The sequence below is a fragment of the Aulonocara sp. 'chitande type north' Nkhata Bay genome, linkage group LG11 (assembly GCF_057382095.1).
Source record: "Aulonocara sp. 'chitande type north' Nkhata Bay isolate Kocher_YH1m ecotype deep benthic linkage group LG11, A_spYH_male_GT1.1, whole genome shotgun sequence".
In the NCBI taxonomy this organism is placed as follows: Eukaryota; Metazoa; Chordata; class Actinopteri; order Cichliformes; family Cichlidae; genus Aulonocara; species Aulonocara sp. 'chitande type north' Nkhata Bay.
The window spans coordinates 38012736-38033294 of record NC_141354.1 but is presented as its reverse complement, the minus strand read 5'-3'; the positions used below and the strand labels follow the sequence as shown (position 1 = coordinate 38033294).

General features: G+C 45.4%; 1 protein-coding gene across 6 annotated transcripts in view; it reads right to left on the bottom strand.

Annotated features, from left to right (window-relative positions):
- Window positions 1-911: 911 nt before the first annotated feature.
- Window positions 912-20559, bottom strand: part of gramd1a (GRAM domain containing 1A) — a 43485-nt gene continuing 23837 nt past the window's right edge. For 5 of the 6 annotated variants that reach the window (XM_086312528.1, XM_086312533.1, XM_086312531.1 and 2 more), the window contains 18 exons: window positions 17858-17878; window positions 17550-17634; window positions 16002-16105; window positions 15748-15843; window positions 15396-15476; window positions 13841-13959; window positions 13089-13404; window positions 12174-12327; window positions 11826-11909; window positions 11182-11328; window positions 9856-9977; window positions 8601-8743; window positions 6610-6713; window positions 4961-5191; window positions 4724-4808; window positions 3399-3506; window positions 2397-2517; window positions 912-2313 (listed from right to left, as the gene is read on the bottom strand). In XM_086312528.1, coding sequence (XP_086168654.1) covers window positions 2218-2313; window positions 2397-2517; window positions 3399-3506; window positions 4724-4808; window positions 4961-5191; window positions 6610-6713; window positions 8601-8743; window positions 9856-9977; window positions 11182-11328; window positions 11826-11909; window positions 12174-12327; window positions 13089-13404; window positions 13841-13959; window positions 15396-15476; window positions 15748-15843; window positions 16002-16105; window positions 17550-17634; window positions 17858-17878 — 2217 coding nt within the window. In that variant the 3' untranslated portion in view covers window positions 912-2217. The remainder of the gene's footprint in view (window positions 2314-2396; window positions 2518-3398; window positions 3507-4723; window positions 4809-4960; window positions 5192-6609; window positions 6714-8600; window positions 8744-9855; window positions 9978-11181; window positions 11329-11825; window positions 11910-12173; window positions 12328-13088; window positions 13405-13840; window positions 13960-15395; window positions 15477-15747; window positions 15844-16001; window positions 16106-17549; window positions 17635-17857; window positions 17879-20559) is intronic. The other variant, XM_086312530.1, reaches the window with a different exon arrangement.

The window sequence follows — 20559 nt, the reverse complement described above, 5'->3', positions numbered from 1 at the left end:
AGCTGCATGTGAGCAGACAGTCTGTCTCTGAACACCTCAGAGGTCATTCAGCTGCTTCTGTCCTGAGTCACATCATCAAAAAACACTAGTGTCTCAGTGCCACTGGCAGCCGTGCACGCCCACACCATCACACAGCCTCTGCCGTGTTTTACAGATGATGTGCTCTGGATCATGAGCGGTTCCACGTCTTCTCTTGACTTTTTTCTTGATCTTGGTTTCAGTGACTTGCACCCTGCAGTGAACCCTCTGTATTTACTTTCATGCAGTCTTCTCTCTATGGTAGACTTGGATATCGAGTGTTGTTCACTTGGTTGGCTGTTGTGAAGGGGTTTCTCTTCACCATGGAAATTATTCTGCGATCATCCACCACTGCGGTCTTCTGTGGACATCCAGGACTTTTTGCGTTGCTGAGTTCAGTGCTGTCTTTCGGTCTCATGGTGTACCAAACTGAGACTTTGCTAATCCTAATATTGGAGCAATTTCTCTAGTGGGTTCTTTCTGCTTTGGCAGGTTAAAGGTGGCTCGTTTCACCTGCATGGAGAGCTCCTTTGACTTCATGTTGTCTGTTTAATTTTAGCGCCCACCCCCACTGTAAATAAAGTGGTTAAGCAAAAGTCACACAGACTAACTGCACCTTCTAGTGGTGCAAAGAGGCATTACAGCAGAGCAAAGCCTGGTTTATCCTCACTGTGTTTGCACGACTGTTGTTTCAACGATCATCAGCACGGGAGCTCAGATATTCCCGGGATGGGACGACATGGTGCGGGGAAAGATGAGACCCATGTTTCAACATGTCCTACCTGCACTGACGGAGGTTTTCCTCGGTTGGAGAAGACTGCAGGAACTTTATTTGTGAACCAAAACGGATTAAGCCAAAGGAGACAAACACAGACTCAAAGAAAAGTGAGGCGTTGTTGCGTGTTTAGAGCTTTTCATTTCTCTCCATAGCATGGTGTACAATCACATCTTTACAGTACATTCCCATCTCTGCTCCTCATCCCTCTCTCCCTCCTTTAATAAATATTACATCCTTTTGTTACCCACGCACGGCCGTGCACAGCAGGGCCCGCATGCTTCAGCAGACGCCGTTTTCCAAAACGAAATGGAGAGAGAAAGAGAACGAGAGCGTGAGGAAGAGCAGGAAAGAAAACCAGAGAGGAAGCTCTCGGGTGGGTGAAATGTTTTCAGGTCCGGTGAGCGGGGAGGACGAATAACGTCAAAAATCAAAGACGGAAGATGAAAACTGAATAAAAAGAAAATGAATCGTACAAACACACACACAGAAAAACAATACTGCCAGAAAAATTCCCTTTTTTTCTTCTCCGGGACCCTCACAGGTCTGCTTGGTCCTCACAGGAGTCGCTCCGTCACTGATCAGACCTTAGAGCTTCCACCTGAACCCAACATGAAAGAGAAATCTTCAAAAACAAACTAACACGAACGCCCGTCTCTCACCTCCAAATGTCCTCCGCTGCACACACACTCACACACGGTTCATTATTACCATTATATATATATATATGTATCTATGTACTACTCTGCTGAAACATTCAGAACATGAATCACTATTATTGCTGGGGCCAGTGATCGTTCTCGTGGAGCCCCTCTTGGCCCACGCACAAAACAGCAAATCAGAGCAGGAAACAGGCATCACATGACTTCTTCAGAGCAGGACGAGACAGTCAGCGGCAACAATAAATACTGTCGTGGTCCAGGAAACAGTCGCACGCACCGAGTTTGAAAAAGACGTAAAACCCTGACAGAGCCCGGGAGAAGTGGGAGCGTGTTCCTCGTCCTCTTTTCTCTCGTCCGCTGAGAGTCGATCGACGCTCCCGCTTTCCCGAATCGTGAACCTTTGAAATGTTGCAGGTCAGAAGAGGAAGTTCGGTCTGTGATAGTCGAGGTCTGAATTAAAGGAGATTGCAGCTGACCGGGTGGTCTGAACGGGCCCACCTGTGGCCTCGTGTCACACACACGCACGCACGCACACACACACGCACGCACGCACGCACGCACGCACACACGCACACACACGCACGACTTGCAGCTGCAGGGAAATTATTGCTGTGGTCCTGAAAGCTTCCAGTCTGAGTTCACTCGAGGTGAACGTCGCGGTTTCAAGTCAGTCAGGCGAGGAGAGTTCTGAGCGGCGTCCTCTCTCACCGGGGTTCAAACAGGAAACGATCCGAATCTCTGCGGGTTCGGAGGTTGGGAGGTTCAGGCCTCGGTCAGGGACTCCGCGTCAGCAGGGGGGTCCTGCTTGACCTCTGGGACCACGATGCCCTGGTGGAGCTTCTCTAAAGACTGCTTCATCTGGAGACAGAGAGAGGCACACGCTGGGTTATAATCTGTGAGCTGAAGCCAGCCGTCAACGCAAACTGAAGCGGGACGCCAACCTGGTCGAGCAGCGAGACGGAGGACTGCAGGATCTGCTGCCACTTGCTGAGCTGGGCCTGATGAAACTGCCTCTGCAGCTGCAGGACCTGAGCCCACTCCCCAGCTGTCTGAGGCAAAGGACTGAGGGGTGAGGAGGAGGAAGGAGAAACAAGAGGAAGAAGAAGAGCTCTTTAACCCAGAGTCAACAGCACAAAGTGACCTTTTATGTTTTTGTTTAAGAAACAAACTGAGCAATAAATTAGACAAAAAAGCAAAAGTAATACAAATGAAAACTCATAAACAGACTTGTCAGAAGGTTCAATACAAGCTTCCAAAAATGTGAATGTCCATGTGCGTTAGTGTGCGAGCAGGAACTCAAACTTTTAGTTTGAAAGTGCACTTCCTGTCCTGTGTGCTGTCCAAAGCACCGAAACATGTTTGAAAACTCAGCAGGTTATTAAAAATATCCACAAACCCGTCCGTGAGCGGTTTCATGGACGAACTATTTTCTTCCAACCAAACCGAGCGTGTCACAGCGTGCAGGAGGCGGCCACACAAACCCGAGGATTAAACCTTTCGCTCCTCACGGGATGGAAACAGTGACGTCCACCTGCAACGTTAGCTCGCTTCACACTTCTGTAACTGGCGGATGTAGACGGTAGAAAGAAAATAGTCCCTGCGTCACAGAGAATAAGACAAGACGGGACTTCCTTCCTGCTGAAAGCCAGTTTTTTATTTGTTTGTTTTGCCGTTTGGTTCATTTTGTGTGAAATAGATTTTTTTATTGCTTAAATGATCCTCATCCTATTTTTACTGATCTTATCCCCTTTAAAACTTCTTGTTCTGACCTGTTGCTATGCAGTAACAGAGCTGTGGTCCCCCACAGGAGCAACTCACACCAAACACCAATTATCCTTCCCAGAGGAACGTGTGTGTGTGTGTGTGTGTGTGTGTGTGTGTGTGTGTGTGTGTGTGTGTGTGTGTGTGTGTGTTTTTAAGGAAAGCAGGGCGGTGTCTTTTACCTGTCAGCAACAGAGTAGGAGTGCCACGTCTCCAGTGTATGTGCGGCTCTTTCCAGAGCGTACAGCTTGTAGAACAGCAGCATGTTGAGCGCCACCAGCACCACCAGACTGACGGGGACAGAGAGCGCACAGAGGTCAGAGTCACTCAGCACCAACCACAATCTGAAAATGTTTCACACTGAACCACACGGACAGCAGGAAGGTCGAAAAACCAACGGAACAAAAGAACACAAATATTTGTGGGTTTGTTGGAGTCTGAGCTGTTACAGGAAGAATCCACCGTCAGCTAACACACACACAGGCTAATTTCAAGGCTTCTTTTCATTTTTGTTCAATTTTCCGTCTTACTGGAAACCTTTAACTAGACTTCATCCCAGCCACGATACAAACGACACAGACGGCAGGCTGCGGCCTTTAAGCTGGTCTCACTGCAGCACATGTGTGTCAAACATGCTGAGGAGGTATGACCAGCAGGTTTGGATTAAAAACTTCTGAAACAGTTCTTTGATTGATTCTAATTTTGTAACTTTGTCGCACCGACCTTGTTCAGTTTAAAACTTCTTATTTTACAAATAAATCAGACGTGAGGGCGACGGTTTCGCTCAGTGCTTCTGTCTCTACACCGTCTCTATCCAATAAAGGCTAAAATGTGGTGTCACATTTCTTCAGACAGATTTCATCTTTTTTTTTTATATGACTTAAAATCTGGTTATGAATCCTCGTTTAAATAATCCTCCTCCCTTTGGGGACAGATAATCGTACGTTTATGAGAGCAGCTTAAAATAATCAGCAGCTGTGCTTTTAGACCGAAGAGAAATGAACCTCATTTATCACATTTCATTTGAATTTGTCAAAGCTTCAGGTTCAGCCTGAACGGTGGATTTTTCCTGTACGTTTGTGCTCAGAGGTCATATTTAAACAGCCAGTGGTGTAACGTTTAAAGCCTCTCATACGAACCTGATACAGATCCTACGCACAAGAAGTAATGCAGAAAGGAGGGAAAAAGAGAAATGGCAAGAAAGGCATCGTGAGGCCGTTAGTAAGCAGAAGGATCGATTGTGTCTGCATGAGCAACATTCAGCAGCGCACTGAGCAGCAGCGAGCTACTTTAACCAGAGACATACAATCAAAGCAGGGCTGTGATCAGCTCACAGTACAGAGAGCACACGTCGTGCACCGGTCCTGACGCCGCCGTGCAACAGTACAACCCCTCCTCATACAACCGTCTCCGCTGCTGCTGATTAAATAAGACCACACATGCTGGACAGACAGAGCGACGCTCACCCACAGATCCAATCCACACACTCGACTCCACAAACACTTACATGAAGCTGACGATGAGGAGGATGGTGGATATGCCGTTGTGCCCGCCGCCACGCGATCGCTCCCCCAGCTTCATAAACTGAGAGCCTAAAGGACACAACAGTGAACACTTTGTTACTGAATCAATTAGAAATCAGTGAGGTTGTGTTGGACGGCTGGAAAACCAAACACAACCACCAGAGGGCGTTACTGCACAGAGGCGGGACTCGCTGGTTGCGTCTGTATCCGGGCGGACTTACCGGCTTCTCTCGTGTCCCTCTCCTCTCCCACTCCTCTGTCCCCTCGGTCTCCACCACCCGCTCCTCCTCCTTCCCTCTCTCGTTCCCTCTCGCCCTGCCGCCGCGAGCACGTGCGTTTCCTGCGGCGCAAGCCGGGCGGGGTCTTGGCGGCGTCGGTGCCCACCGCTTCGCCTGTGGTCATCACGGTAACCTCAGTCTGCAGGAGTGTCTCCAGCTTGCACACCTCGCTCTCTGCGTGAGAGATTTAAAACCCAGAATGGAAGACCGGAGGGAAAATACCTCGCTCCATGAGGTGTCACAACACGCCTCGAGTCCGGCCAAGTTCAAATTTGATGCAGTTTCAAGAACGTTATCCAAAATAAAAACTATATTTGAAACCTTCGAAAGTGGGACTGGCAGCCCCCGTGTCTGTTTTGTGACTTTCTTTAAACAGAAATGAACTTAATGGCTCCGGTTTGTCTTTTACATAAAGTATCAGCGCACACGCAGACGTCCAGGCGATCTCTTTAAAAGCTCCGGAGACGACCGCGACCAGACACGTACAGAAAAATGTGTACGTCTGCCTGATTACAGGCCGGAGCTTGTGACGGCGTGACAGAATGTAAGCTCTGATATCTGATATGCTCTCTGTCAGCGCCCATGTCTTGTTTATCTGTGGACAGCGTGAGGCCCACCTAAACATCCACTACACTCAGCGCACAAGCAGAAAATGAGTTATCATAATATCATTACAGGGATATTATGTTCTCTCAATCAGCTTCTAATGATTCACGTAATTTAATTCCCCATCAACAGTTTCATTCTCCATATTAAGACCTTTATAGTTATTAACAGAGCTGCAGGAGGAGCTTGGTTCAGGTTTAGTTCTAGTGAAGCTTCCTCATCAGTTCAGCTTCTTTAGAAAATGTAAATATTTAAATTCAAAACCATAAAACCTGAAAGAACATTTTGTTTTAGAGTCACTGCAGGAGTCTCCTCCCCTTTTCCTCAAGCTCCGCCCCCGTCCCTGTCAGTGCCACGTCTCCCAACCAGCCGTCCCACTGTCATCTCACAAAACTTCCCTTTCTCTCTTCCTGCCATCCTTCTGTCACAAATCACTCCTGACGCTCATCTCCACCCACTCCGCCCACTCCACCCTCTTCGTCACAGCTTCTACCTTCAACATCTCTGCTCCTTGCATCATCTTCACACTTTTTAAAGCAAGAAGTTAGATTTTTTTTCCTTTTTCTTTATTTAAATTAGACTTAAGAATATTAATTGACTGCTCGTGGTCTCTGTGCAGTACCATCACAGGCCCCCAGGGGGCTGCGTGGACGCAGGTAAACAAGGCCTATATGAAATGGATTACCTAAAGATTTGTTGACATTTGAGACATCTGAATATAAATTTAATGCACTTTGCTCTAAATATAAGCTCACCGTGTTCAGTGTGGTGCAGTGTGAGACAACAGAAGCAAACTATCAAACGTTGTCAGCTCTCAAAGTTTTCTCTGTTCAAAGAACCTGAAGTTGTAGATAAACGGCTCGCGGCCACATTGCAAACCACATCAATCCTCCATCTCTCTGATCTGCAGCAGGAAGCATCCTTTTTTCTTTTAAATTAAGCATTTCCTGTTTGTTTCTCTCAGCGGCTCGGCTGCCCTGACTCACCCATGTGTTTGTAGTACTCTTCGATGCCGCTCCAGGTGTTTTTTTCGATCAGCGCCTTCACCAGGCTCCACGGCTGCTTCCTGTAGCAGATGTCTGAGGAAACTCTGCCAGAGGAGACGCAAAGGAACTTTTAAAGCATGCGCAACATTTTTAAGCATCATTTTTATTCTCTGGAAAGAAAAGCTCTTTAGTTGAACCTGCGCTGCATCACTTTGGTCTTAATCGGGACTTTTCTCAGCTCGTAACTACACACAGGGCCTCTTACATTTTCTACAGTCTGATCTGATAATTCAAACTCCCGTTTGTATAAGAGCATTTCACAAAATTAGCAAGCTAGCGTGTTTCAGTCTACCAAAGAACTGCATCAAGTTCAGAGAATTACGCAAGTACAACTATGACTAAAGAGTCGAGCTCTGAATCGGGAGGATATTAAAAATCAAAAATAGGGGCGATTTTGATACCGTTTTCAGGTTAAACGACAAAGTGTGGCTTTGTGTATGTGTTTTAAAGTACAAACCTACCCCACATGGTGAAATGATTCAATATTTCACCCAGAATGCTTTTTTTTTTAAAGAGCATTGGCAGAAAATGGACGAAACACACAGGTACCCACGCATGTTCCTGTTACTCTACGACACAGACGTCAGACTTCGATGTATGCCAGAATATTAATGCTTGAAGTTGGTTATGAATGATCCAGAGAGCATATTTAATGTGAACGCTCTCCAGGTGGGAACTTTGACACAATTTCTTGGGAAAGACATCTGTCAAAACAACGACATCTCATATTTAGGTTCATGTAATCAGACAGAAAGCGACGACCAGGAGGAATATTTACAGCCTAAAGCAGAATGAACTTGGCTGCATTTGGGCTTGAGATGAAGATAACTGGGAACAGGAGAGCCACCGCTCTTACTTCAGCTAAGCTGTCTTCAGGCCATGTGCATAACGGTCTATTGAGAAACTACCGTCTGCTGCTTTTGGTGGAAAATGCTCTTCAGTCTGGGAATGCTACAGTCAAGACTTCAGACATGTGGAGTGCCATTTCTATCACAGTCATGCTCACAGGCTGAGCAGAAATTAAACAAAATATTATTATTTGATTAAAAATTAAAATGTGTACTAAGACTAAACTAAACCCAAGTTTCTTTGGTGTTTGGTGAAAACAGCTGGCCTGACGAGGCTTCGGTCCGTCTGCGTTTTCAGACTTTTGGAGGTTTTCTGAGTCCGTTAAGCTTTTTCACTGCTTTTAATCATTAAAGTGGACCTCGCGCTTCACCGTGTGTGCTGGTGGTGCCTCTTTGAGCTCTTTAACGGATTATCTGACTGACAGCATTCGACACCAGTGGGTGATGATGTCACGGTGGCTTCACCCATGGGCTGCAAACTCCGTCCTGTGGTTCATTTTAGCCGTGCTAAGCAGCGTCTCTGGTACGTCAGCTGCTTATTACTCCAACAGCATTTTCATAATAAGGACTGATTCGAGCACTGGAAGCTAACAGAATATTAGCCTGTAGCCACTTATGCAATCATGACTTCTTCTACTGCTCGTCTGCTGTCGTGTTTGTCGACCTGCTCAGCTCATGTTGTCGTGTTTGGATGTCCTCATTTATCAGGGACGGACAGACGGCGCAGAGCTCTGTTGAAATCTTATTTCCTTTAATAACTGCTTTTATTTTATTTTTTTAAACTGGATATTCTGCGACTTGCCCGTTGCTTTTAGAGCAATGGAAGTTATGAATTTACAAAGTGAAGTGTACTCGATTGGATTATTATCTAATCACGAACGTTATCAGTCACAGTATCATCAAGTAAAGCAGCGCCGAGTCCAACAGTGTTTTCAGTAAGGAGCCCGTCTGATAGAGTGCAGGCTGCTGCATAAATAAACTCGAGTGTTTTTTCAGTTCTTCCTTTGTTTGCTCGGCCGTGGCTCTAAGTGACACCGTGTGAGCGTGAAGAGTAAGCCGGGCGACCTCCACGAGCGCACAAACCTGAGTCGGCTCTTGTGTTTGTTGATGGAGGTGAGGCAGTATCTGTGGACGGTGTAGAAGTAGTCCTGGTATGGGATGCCTGAGGTGATGACCTCCGAGTCCACCACGTAGCACTCGCCCCGGGCGCTGCTTTTCTGCAGCGTCTGTAAGCAGGGAGAAGGTGGAGTTTTAGTGCAATGCAGGATCCATGTTTTTCACTCCACGTAGAAACTACAGGCAGGAAGTGAATCCAACAGAGCCCCACCCCAAAAACCCCCAAAAAACCTAAACATCACAGTTGTATGTCAAAACCTTTCTGAGTCAGTGCTTCATGTTAAACATGCAAAACCACAAAACAACACTAGTAATCATGGTGGCTGCATCCGTTATACGCACTCTGTGGTTCCCTCTGAGGCCCCACTCTGATTTATCAGCAAATCTATCTTGCTCTTCTCTAGCTAGCTGCGGTTTGTTGACTAATGCTGCTGCAAGTTTCCCATGTTTGATGCAATACCTGCATCAAACATGCTACAGAGCTAGCAATCCAAACTGCTCTCTCACAGTAGTTAAACTGTCAGTTATTATGCTCCGTAAATATAATAATCACACCATCATCATCATCATCAGTGATAATATTGAAGCTTCCTTTGTGCTCGTATTACACGGTCATGTGGAAAATAAAGACTCTGCAGTGAAAAACTTCTTCTTTGAGGTTTGTGAGCCGCTGTGTGCAGCTCTCCTCAGGTCCTGCCACAGTGCTGCTTCTCTGCTAAGGATCATTGTCCTGTTGCATGGCTCATATCTGACTGCAGAACATTTGAACATACAGTGCTGACAGTTGCTACAAGGTGTTGGTTTTTGGCTTTAAACATCTCCAGTTTGGCCTCATCTATCCAAACATTGCTCCAAACTGTCAAAACCTCTGCAGATGGTCAGTGAATCGAGTGCACCAGCAGCACCTGGCTGCTCTTTATCCTCCTCGTTCCACTCGCACAGGTTCTCAAAAAAGAGGATTTTTTATATTAAACACGTCTAAATGTGTTCAAGTGATGGGTCAACAGCTCAGAATGCTACAAATGCTAATGTGTCCGACAGAACACGTCTCCAAATTCAACTAAAAAGTTAAACTGACTCAAAATTATTGAAGCGTAATAACAGAGTACTAACATCTTCTCTCACATCTCAAATTAGAGCTAGTTGAAGCATCAATACAAAATAAAACCTCCCCTCCAGTTTCTACACAATGAAGCTAGAAACGTTCATCCTGACGACTGACCTGCGTCTCCACCACAGGGGCGGTCTTGGGCCCGAGGGGGTTGTTGAGGGCGATGGTGTAGCTGAGCACACGGCTGGTGTTCCCACTGCTGCCGTCCTGCTGCCATTCACCCACCGACAGGTCTGAAGGGGAGGGAGAACAAAAGTAACGAGAGGGCCCGAGAGACTCGGTGAAAATGGGAGAGCGACAAAAAAGAGAACACGCGAAGCTCCGAATTTATGAATGAAAAGGAAAGAGTGCGAGAGCGAGGAGAGAGAGTCAATGCATGCTCCTTTACACAAAGAAAGAAAGGAAGAAAGAAAGGAAGGCCCCAGTTAGAGCTACAGAATGTCCCTGAGCGAGCTGGGCCTCCAACCAGCAGCCTCACAGCTTCACTTTCATCTCAGCTTCACAGAGAAACACTAAAATATACAACAAATGAAAGCAAAGGCAACTCTGAGTGCCAGTTTATCAAACATTATAATTTTACAACTGTTTATAACGTGCATAGTTCATATTTTTGTGTAGTTTTCATATTTATATCCTGTACACAGCCTGTACATACTTATAGTTATACCTTCATACCCTGTACATTGTAACATACCCATAATATAATATATCTGTGGATGGATGCAAACTGCATTTCGTTGCCTTGTACCTGTAACATGTGCAATGACAACAAAGTTGAATTCTCTTCTATTCTTCTATCTAGTCTATTCTAAACAGGAAAAGTGACGCAGCACAAAGAAGAGGAGCAGGTTTTTCAGCAGCTCATCAGTGGGACACAGGGTGAGCTTCAGCAGCGTCACAACAGTAATCACATCCCCAAAATCAGATTTCCAGGGGAATTTGTTTTATTTTCATTTCAAACACCGGAGCTACAAAAATGGACGCTGGCAGATCAGGTATCAGCAAACTGAGAATAAGAGTGGATGAACTTATTTTCAAACCTTAACTGTTAGTGTCTCAACAGGAAAAACTCGCTCTGTCACACTAACTTCCTGCAACAAGTTCACACAAGCACTGTGGAGGTTAGTGAAGTTAACTGTGGGCAACATTAGAGCATGACATCATCCAGCAAAGCTACACGGTTAACAGCAGGAGAAGGGACTCAGAGTATGGCTAAGCTATTGATTTAGTGATTAAAACGTGGGCTTCAAACTACAATTAAAACACGACAGCCGAGATGAAACCGTGTGTCTGCATGACTGCGGCAGATTCAGCCCAGTTCACCTTTATCTATTTATTTAGTTTAAAAAAAAGAAGAAGTAATTAAACATCATGGAAATCCACCGAAATGAAACGAGTGAGTCATCAGGCCTGACTCTCAGGAGTGTTTTAACCTACCGGTGAAGTGTCGCTGGGAGAAGAGGTGCTGGATGAAGTGCGTGTCAGCAGAGAAGAGCAGGTCATGCAGTTTGTCCACGCTCATGCGGACCGCCGTGTTGATGAGCAGCCGCCCGCTAAGGTCAGCGCAGAACGCTTCCACCTCACCTGCAGGGCCAAAGAAAAGTTTGTTTTGATGTTTCTACAAAGTATTTGCCTCCACCACGGAGGTTTGCTTTGTTCATGAGCAGGCGCGTCACAGTGTCACTAACGGCAGAGCTCGACCAAACACGGCTAACTTTGGGTTACATGTGTTTTTACATCTTTGCATCTTTATAGGACAGTTTTTGGATGTTCTCAATAAGTAATCCGACTACTCTGAACACTCATCTTTATGTTTTTCCCATTATTGTTAGTTCACAGAGCGAGGGTATCAATATGACCATCTCAGGCACATAAGCCACACCCACCTGCTGTTAAACCTGTTAATGAGCGACAGCCAATCGCAAAAATATTAGCTTAAACTCACAGTAAGGCCCAGTGTAAGTATAACAAGGATTATTTTGAACAGTGAATCATGCAAAGCCACTCTAGCCGAGTCCAAGAACAAACAAATGTGAAGCCAAGAGTCAGCAGGAGAGGTGTAGAGTAAACGTCTACAGCACCATATAACACGCTCAGCTCGGAGGTGATTGTAGATGCGTCAGCTGATCGGGGAACCGTTTCGGTTTGGTTCAGGTCAGATTTAACTGAAGTGAGACAAAGTACAGCATGTTCATGTTTACAAAACCTGCATTCACTGCTGACGTGCAGCGGAGCAAAGAGTTATTGTTCTGAGATCAGGAGGGCAGGAAACCATTTTAATATCATTTGTTACCTACATAAAGGTACCTCTGAGTCTTATTGAAGCTCTAAGATGTTATCAGAATTAGTTTTTAGATTAAATTTATGCCGACCGACAGATTCAAATTAAATCTCTTTTCTTGTGGTCTCTTTGCCCAAACGACACTCACTCTCTTCCTGTGTGTCAGACGAGTTGCTGGGGTCTGTGGGCAGGTCCTCATCGTTGGTGATGTCCAATGACGAGAGGTTTCCCAGACTGGCAGTTGGTGGGGGCAGCATGTGATTGGCTGACTCGGACAGGCTGTCTCCGCCTTCTTCCAGAGTCTGATGCAGAGGAGGCGGGGGAGAGAGAAAGAGCACATGGGAGGGCAGTTAGTGAGGGGTCTGAGGGAGATCACCCCATTGTCATATGACTTGAGAGGCCTCACAGCGAGGCTGGCCTCGTGCTGATGTGGCCTCGGCAGGCATACCACTGTAGCCATCCAATTAATGTGAAACCGGCACAGAGTTGACACAGCGCTGCATTTATTCACTCGGTCAGCGTCGAGATAACGGCTGCAGAGAAACAACCGCCGCCGCAGCAGCTTTTGGCTGATTGGACACAGAGATGAATGCAGACTACACAAATATTTCCCATCAATTCCTTCTTGCCTGGAGGCCACGTTATTATTTTCCTCCTGAATGTGCTCATAAATGTAGATGTAATCCTTTGAATCGACTAATTATTTGCTTTTTTTATTTTTAAATTGCTATAATAGAAAATAGAAATTCTCACATCTATTGGGAACCATCCCCATCATGTTTACTCCCCTCTAGCCTGTTATTTGCTCATTAATTAGAACAAATAATCGTAATGAATCAAACGTGGGAATAAAAGGGCCCAAAACTGTGTGATCAAGCGTTGGCAGTGCAATTTAAATAAGCTGCTTTTAGCTTCAGGCATGTTTCATCAAATACAGATTCAAAAGATTCAGTTTCAACATGCAGAGCAAAGGTCAGCTGGCTCTGCTTCCCAGCCCTCCAGGTATAACAAACAGACAGCCACGTCCTGCATATTAAATAGTCTGAATGTGAAGAACACTCACAAAAGAGGCAGCAGCAGAGGCCGGGGTGGAGGCGGAGAAAGAGGCGTTGGTGGTGGTGGTGGATGGCAGCGAGCTGTGTGAGCTGGGCGGGCTGGGTTCGAGGGGCTCGGAGCCGAGCCTGCTTCCCGACAAGGAGGGCACCTCCACGGGCAGACAGGAGGCAGAGGAGGGCGGAGAGGATCCGCTGAGGCTGGCAGCTGAAGGAGGACTGCTTAAACTGCATGGCACCAGCGGAGGCGGAGAGCTGCCCGCGGAGGGAACGGATACTGAGCTCAGGTCCAACAGGTCTGTGACCGACCCCGACTCCTCTCCCGGCCTGGAGAACAGGGCAACAGGAACGTCGCAGCGAGGGAAAGGGAAAAACATCTGTTAGAGAACCCAGAGTCTTCTTGTTTGCTTAAAAAGATGGAAAAGTGACCCCTAAAGCTACATGTATGTTTAAATGATCGCTAATAAGCTTGTCTGTCATGCCTTCTTCTGTTTAAGCATTTAACCACAATAAAATGACTATTATAGCTTCTGTCACTGCCAATTAACTATAGACGTAACAAATAAGCTTAAATCTCACTGACAGGGACGCATATTGTGTCTTTTTCATTAGAGAGTCAACTTATCGTTGACGTGCAGAACTTTACCCAACAATAAAAATGTGACACGAGGAAAAAATAAAAGCAGGTTTTCAGCTTTAACATGGTTAAGACTCAAATAACTCGCACATCTATAACTAGAGGTGGTTACATATAGACACTCACAGCAGGCCGTTCATGTGTTCAGCGGTGGGGGAGACGTAGTCGTCGTCTTCGCTGGTGAGGCCCAGCTCAGTGCCGTAGCACTGGTGCACGATGTGCCACAGCTCTTTGGGGGACAGAGACTGCAGAAAATACAGACATTTAATCATGCACGTTCCTGCGCGGTTCACTCTGCAGCTCTTTGTCTTGTCAAACTGCAAGTGTAGAAACAGCAGCTGCAGGCAATAGGATTTGTGTGACAGCCAAAATCCATCTGTGTGCGTGCATTAGTCTGGGATGTTCACTGTGCAACAGAGTGTGGGACTTTTTATTGATTCTCAATGAGCCTTGAATCAAAATCAATTGTGCAAACATGTTGGACACTTTACGACTCCGTCTGAGGCGACGGTAAATATAGTGCCATGTGGCCCATTCAGAGCACAGCTGCTGTTTTACTGAAAAACACCACAGTTATTATAAATGAACACACCGGTGCTCACCTCAGGGGGAAATGACAATAAAGAAAAACCACTTTTATCCCACCTTGCTGTAACATTTTTGTGTTTTATCAGTTTTAGTTGTGTGAGCAGCGTGCAGTGTTTTATTTTTCCATCTGGTTCATGCTGCAAATATCGAGATGAAATCTTAAACTAAAGTTAAAAACAAGATGTGTGAACACCTGTACACGCCGCAGGCCTGTAAATCTCTAAAAGCAGAAGCCTCTGCATCTTCTGCTCAGAGGAGCGTAAATAAAAGCAAACTGTTCAAGTTAAGACCAGGATGTCAACACTGCTGAAAGGTCAAAGTGGAATCAAGTGTTGATTCACTAAAAGGGAGCCAACAGTAGTCAGCATTACAAAACAGTGACATTCAGCCCAACTTTTATTGCCACTGCAGGGAACAGACACTGGCATGTTGGCAACTCAGCCGACAGCATTGAAAACCGTTGTTAATGAAGGATGTCAATGAAACTAAATGGCTCAAATTATTTACACACTTTCTTAGTTTATCTTAAACCGCTGGAAGGAAAAAATAATCTTTTTTTTTTTCAAAATTTAATAAACTTGGAGCTAATTCAAAGCATGAAAGCCCAATATCCTGCTGAATGCTGATCGGTCTGTTAAGGATTTATTACAGGAATTGTTTCCGAACAATAACTAGATGCTGTGAGTGCAGCTACACCACAACAGAAACATGTATGCACAATAAGCAGCTGGCTGTGGTGGAAGCAGCTGCATTCTTGTCGTGAAGTGGTTTATGTGACATCCTTAATATTTTGTTTCAGAGGGCCGTTCATTCTCGATCATCTCGTGAACGCAGAGGTCCAAACTAAACTAAAAGATTACTTTGGTTTTTTCCAGGGAAAGAGTAATCAGCCATTATTTTCTCTACCATGTGAGATAATAGTAAGCTGTGTTTCTGCACAGACGCTCAGAGCAGAAAAGTCAGCAGATAACAGTAATCGAAACTGCTCTCTCAGCCCTGTATTTACGACCACGCTTCCTGACACCCTGCTCTACTCTGACATGATAACTACTAGCAGCACAAACCAGCAGGAGGGTGGGAGCGGAGGCTGTACCTTGTCCAGCAGTGCGTTCTGCCACAGGCGGAAAATCATCATGTAGCTGCGATCTCTTGCGCCAAAAGATGTGAAGAAATGCTGAGAGGGTGATTATCAACGCAACAGGAAGGAGGGGAGGAAGAAAAGGAGGGAGAGAGAACAAAAATGTGAGAACAGGTTTGACGGACGGTTTCCCCCCGTTTGCCTCGTCACGGCCGGTGAAGATCGAGCCGAGTCAGCTCGTTTCATAACGCTTCTCTAACAGATTGAAGTGAACCGTTTCAACAGCTGACACTATCAACGGTTAAACCGCTGCAGAATGTCCTCGTAAATCAAAGCGTCTCTTTTATTATTCGTCTTTGACTCTGACCTTCTCGTTGTCAGTGCTGATCTGGATGGCATTTGGGATGAGCTTGGCAGTCTTCTCCTTGGTCATAGAGGTAACGTCCTTCAGCAGGATGGTGATCTGAACCAACAAGCAGAGGAGAAAGCTTTACAGCGTGCAACGCTCTTATCTCGCAGAGGCCATCTTTATTGATCTGCAAACTTCACTCTTATCAGACTGCAGGTGTGACATTAATTAGTTTGCAGAAGGTGTGCGCCAGTGTACACAGTGTAGCTTACAGTGGTTTCCCAGCGGAAGATGTTGCTGTAGAAACACAGCCAATTCTCTGACAGATAAAGGCGTCCCTGAAGCAGAATATCCTTCTGCAGAGCGCAGGAGTAGTCTGAGAAAAGACAGACGGAAATAAATGTCAAAAACAGCCATCGCTGCCACAGATCAACGTCAGACAGGTTGTAAACACCACTTGGCTCTTAGCAGTGGGGCTGGTGGGCAGAGAAAAATGACTGAAACTCTTACAGAGAGTCTACGGCATCATTATGGCATCAGCCTGCGGTCCAGCAGGAGCGATGATGCAGCAAACAAGACTCACAAGCCCTTTTCCATTCCACGGGTCACCACAGTTTTCACGGTTCTCCCATTAGGTACCGGGTCCTGTGACCTTTAGTATCTGCTCGCCCGGGATTCCAAGCGAGCGGGTACTAAATTATGACATCAGATTGCATGCCACCGATTGGCTGGCCAGTAGCATCACTCGATGAGTCATGAGAGCATCTCAGCAACGAGGGAGATGGTTTCAAAACCAACGCAGTGGTCCCAGAGCCAGACGAAAAGCCACAGACTGAGCAGCAGGTATACTGTTGCCTCGACGTCCACCTTTTTGCGGGACACACGTTGCTATGACAACAAACACATGTTAGGTAGTACTGGTTTGCAGGGGAAACCCAGTCGATCGAAGTAAACACTAATGGAAAAAGGGGCTAAAGCGTCCAGACTGACACCTGGGAAACACTTGTACAGCATCAGTGACGAACTGCTGTTCCTGTCTGTCATGCTGTTGGTCGTTAGAGAAGATCCAAGTCATACAACAAAGAAGTTCTTTGTAGTGAAGCGAAAGCGAGTTTCACTTCGCAGCCTACGTCTTTGCTTCTCACACGGAGCTTTTTGATCCTTGATGGTTTAATCGCAGCCTTCCTCTTTGTGGTGAACTAATGTCACTTCCTTTCTGCTCAAGCAGACCTTTCAACCAACTGGCATTCAACCTACAAAAAGGGCTTTAACTGTCGCTGCTATGTGCTGCTGGCTTTTGCAGGCCTGCATTCGAGAGCGTCTCCGTGTGTTGAATCTACTAAATCTGCATAGTTCTCCTCTCAGAGCCAAAAAGAAACCAGTGTGGAACCACAGATGGCGTTTCTCAAGCACCTGTGTGCTGTTGGCACACAGGAATAACATTTGTGATTTTCAATAGATTCGACGTCTGCTGTTCATCTGGGTATGTTAGTGGGGGCAACGTTTACTCCACCTCCCCACCCAGCCGCCTCTTTCAGCTCTTGTCCCTATTCTGATGCCCAAAACCACCTCAACCCGAGCAGCAGCTCTAAGCTGAGCACCATGAACCTGTTGCAACTGCAAACCATTCCTTGTACTGTACATCTTAGAGTCACACGTCCTTAAATCTTCTATCCTCCCTTTCCTTATGACCGTCCCATTCCTATGCACTAGGAATCATTTTAACCTCTCAGAAAGTGGACTATTCACGGCCGGCGTGGCCGATTATAAAATCCTGGTGCGCTGGTGGTACTGCACACTTTGTCACATGCTTCACTCACCCACTATAAGTCGCTCTGAGTCAGGAAGTTTCTTGAAGATTTTACGAAAATCTTCGTTCCGCTGTTTGTACGTGGGGCTGAGAACCTGTGAGTGACGACAGGAAAGAAAAAACAGAACATGTTATTCTACCTCACAACCATCCTAGCAGTAAACATCTCGGGTAACACTTGCATTTGTTTAATCAAGAAGAAGAAAAAACAAAATTTTAAATATCACACTAAACCAATCATTTTACTGTCAACCAGTTTCATCTACTGGAAGTAAAAGCTGAAAAAAGCCGTTAAAGAAGAAGAGGGCGTGTACTTACGTTGTACCAGCTCTGCATTTTCTGCAAAGAAAAAAAGGAAAACATTTAGTACTCAAAGAAAATCAGTCACAGCAGAAACAGAACATTTTGACTCCGTTTTATGCAACGCTGAGGTTGTGCAGCTTTAAAGGGATGTCCAAACTTTCACCACTTCCCTATTTTAAAAAAAGGTAATTGTCACTGTGCAGCTGCAACAAACCGTCTTGGCTGCAACAGGCTGCTGCCTTCAAAGCGACGAGCCTGCAGCGAGTACGAGGTGAACCCAGAGCCTTCGGGTTACGTGTGCCGTTAGGTAAATTTACTCAGGGCAAACACGCTAACGTTTTACAGTCTCCTGAAAGAACGAGTCAACACTGGAAGAGCTGACACGGCTGAAGTGAGAGCTGCTAAAAATAAACATTTACTTTCACTTATTGTATTGTGTGAATTCACTGAAGACTCAAGACCGTTTTTATTGACATTACGTAACACAAGCGTGTTCAATCAACGTCTGGCAAACACAGAGTTAATATTTAAGTGACCGGATTGAAGCAGAACCGTTTCCTAACTGGTTACTAAACGCTGCGTCGGATCAAATTTTACAGAGTCATGAAGACGCCCGTTTGAATCTCTGATGAGCACCACGAGACTTCTGCAGCACTTTGGAATTTCTGCTTTGATTGCTTATGAAATGCGGTCAGATCTGTATCCAAATCAAAGTTACACAAACGCAATCGGACTAACATAACACACAATCAGTTGTACGTTTTATGACCTTACTGAACACACTGACTCACAATGCAGCAATGCAGGCTAAGACAGCAACCTCTACAGTTTAGTAACTTGTACAAGCTCCTTTTCAGCAACACCTCCATCGGGCATTTCCTGTCTCTTCTCAGTGAAGTAATTCTGGAGTTTTGTGTATTAGAAAAAGAAAAATAATTTCCATGCATCGCTGCCCTCCTCCACACTGGACTCACTTCTCCACACACTTCTTGGACTACATAACACTCTCCTCTCACTTCCAGTACTTGCACTATTCTGTATTACACTGTTTGAGTCCATCTATGTACCACTGTATTTATTTATTCTCATTGTTTTCTACTCTTATTCCATTTCTATTCAAGTACAAAACTGTTGTACTCATCCTTAGTTTATCTTAGTTTCTGTATAGTTGAATCTTTGCTTTTACAGTTTGCAGCTTTGATCCAGGAGGACGATATTTCGTCTGACTGTATACTTGAGTGTATGATGTTGTGTTGATAATAAAACTTGACTAACTTCTGGGATACAATCCTGAAGGATAGTCGGCTTCTTCCACTAAAGCACCATGTCACAGAGGAAGTGATAGCCAAGCAGCTTGGAAATCATCCAATTAACATTTTTGATTGAGGTCCAGAAAACGTCTTAAATCTTAATCTGATTGAGAACCTATGATCAGTCAAATTTCAAAATTTCAGGGGCCCATAATGCAAAAAATTTCACTTTCACAGTACTGAAGGTATGCCACACTGCTAATGCTGCTAGCCTGAAATCAAAGCAGGCCTGCAGCTATGAGACGAGTGACGGTGATGGAGCAGCAGTGCTAGCACCAGCAGGCTGTTCTCATTTCTCTAACTTGTGCCCCCTCGTCTCCTCTGTCCTCCTGCCTCTGACCGTGTCAGTACATCATGTGGAAGCACGCCTCAGTTCCTAAAATGTATCTGGAGAACGGGGGATTAGACGGAGGTTAATCCTTTGTTGGATGCGTTTTTTCCTGCAGCATAAATGAGGCGTGGCACATAGCTGGATATACACACTGTGATCGCAGGGTGCATGAGCCAATGAAACTTTCTGCCCGTCGCCGCTTGTGTGCGTTTTGTTTTTTTAATGTATCGACGTTTTGTACCATGTTGCAAGCTTAATTAAAAGTAGTCGTAAATACAAAACATGCCAGGAGCATGTCATAGGCATGAAACACAGCTGTAGCTGGGCTATAACTAAACCTGTGAGCAAGTCTCATTTTGTTAAATGCCTGCCGTCTCTCCCCATCTCTTCCCAGCTGTGGATAAATTCTACATACAGTTAAAACTACTGGATGCTTCCTGATGGCACGTGGTGAGGATGAATGGTCCTTTTATGTTCAGGATGCTAGCAGCTCATTGAACTGTCTGTCCCTCATAAAACCTTTGGGGAGCTGGACTCTAGAAGACTTGAATGATTACTTTTTATTCTAAAAAACAGCCAAAGAAAGTTGGTTCTCGTTATATATGTATGTTTATTTTGCTGTTATTTGACGTGAAACTATGTGTCTTTAGAAATGCTGTTGCATCCTCCATCTCCTCCAGGTGTGAAATATGCCGTGACAGTGCTGTGGCTCACAACTGCTTATCTTTAGGAAACTTTGGTAAATGGTAAATGGCCTGTATTTATATAGCGCTTTACTAGTCCCTAAGGACCCCAAAGCGCTTTACATATCCAGTCATCCACACATTCACACACTGGTGATGGCAGCTACATTGTAGCCACCCTGGGGCGCACTGACAGAGGCGCCCCAGGGTTCCTGTAAGGCTTCCTGTTTAAACAAAGGCGTCAGATTCAGTTTCATTATGGGCCCCACTGCAAACAATGATAATCAAGTTAAGGGCTAGACGTATAATTTAATAACATATTTAATTTAGTCACAAACTAATGTCTCATTTAGCATTTTCACACGCTTGAATATGACAACGTTTATCAAAACA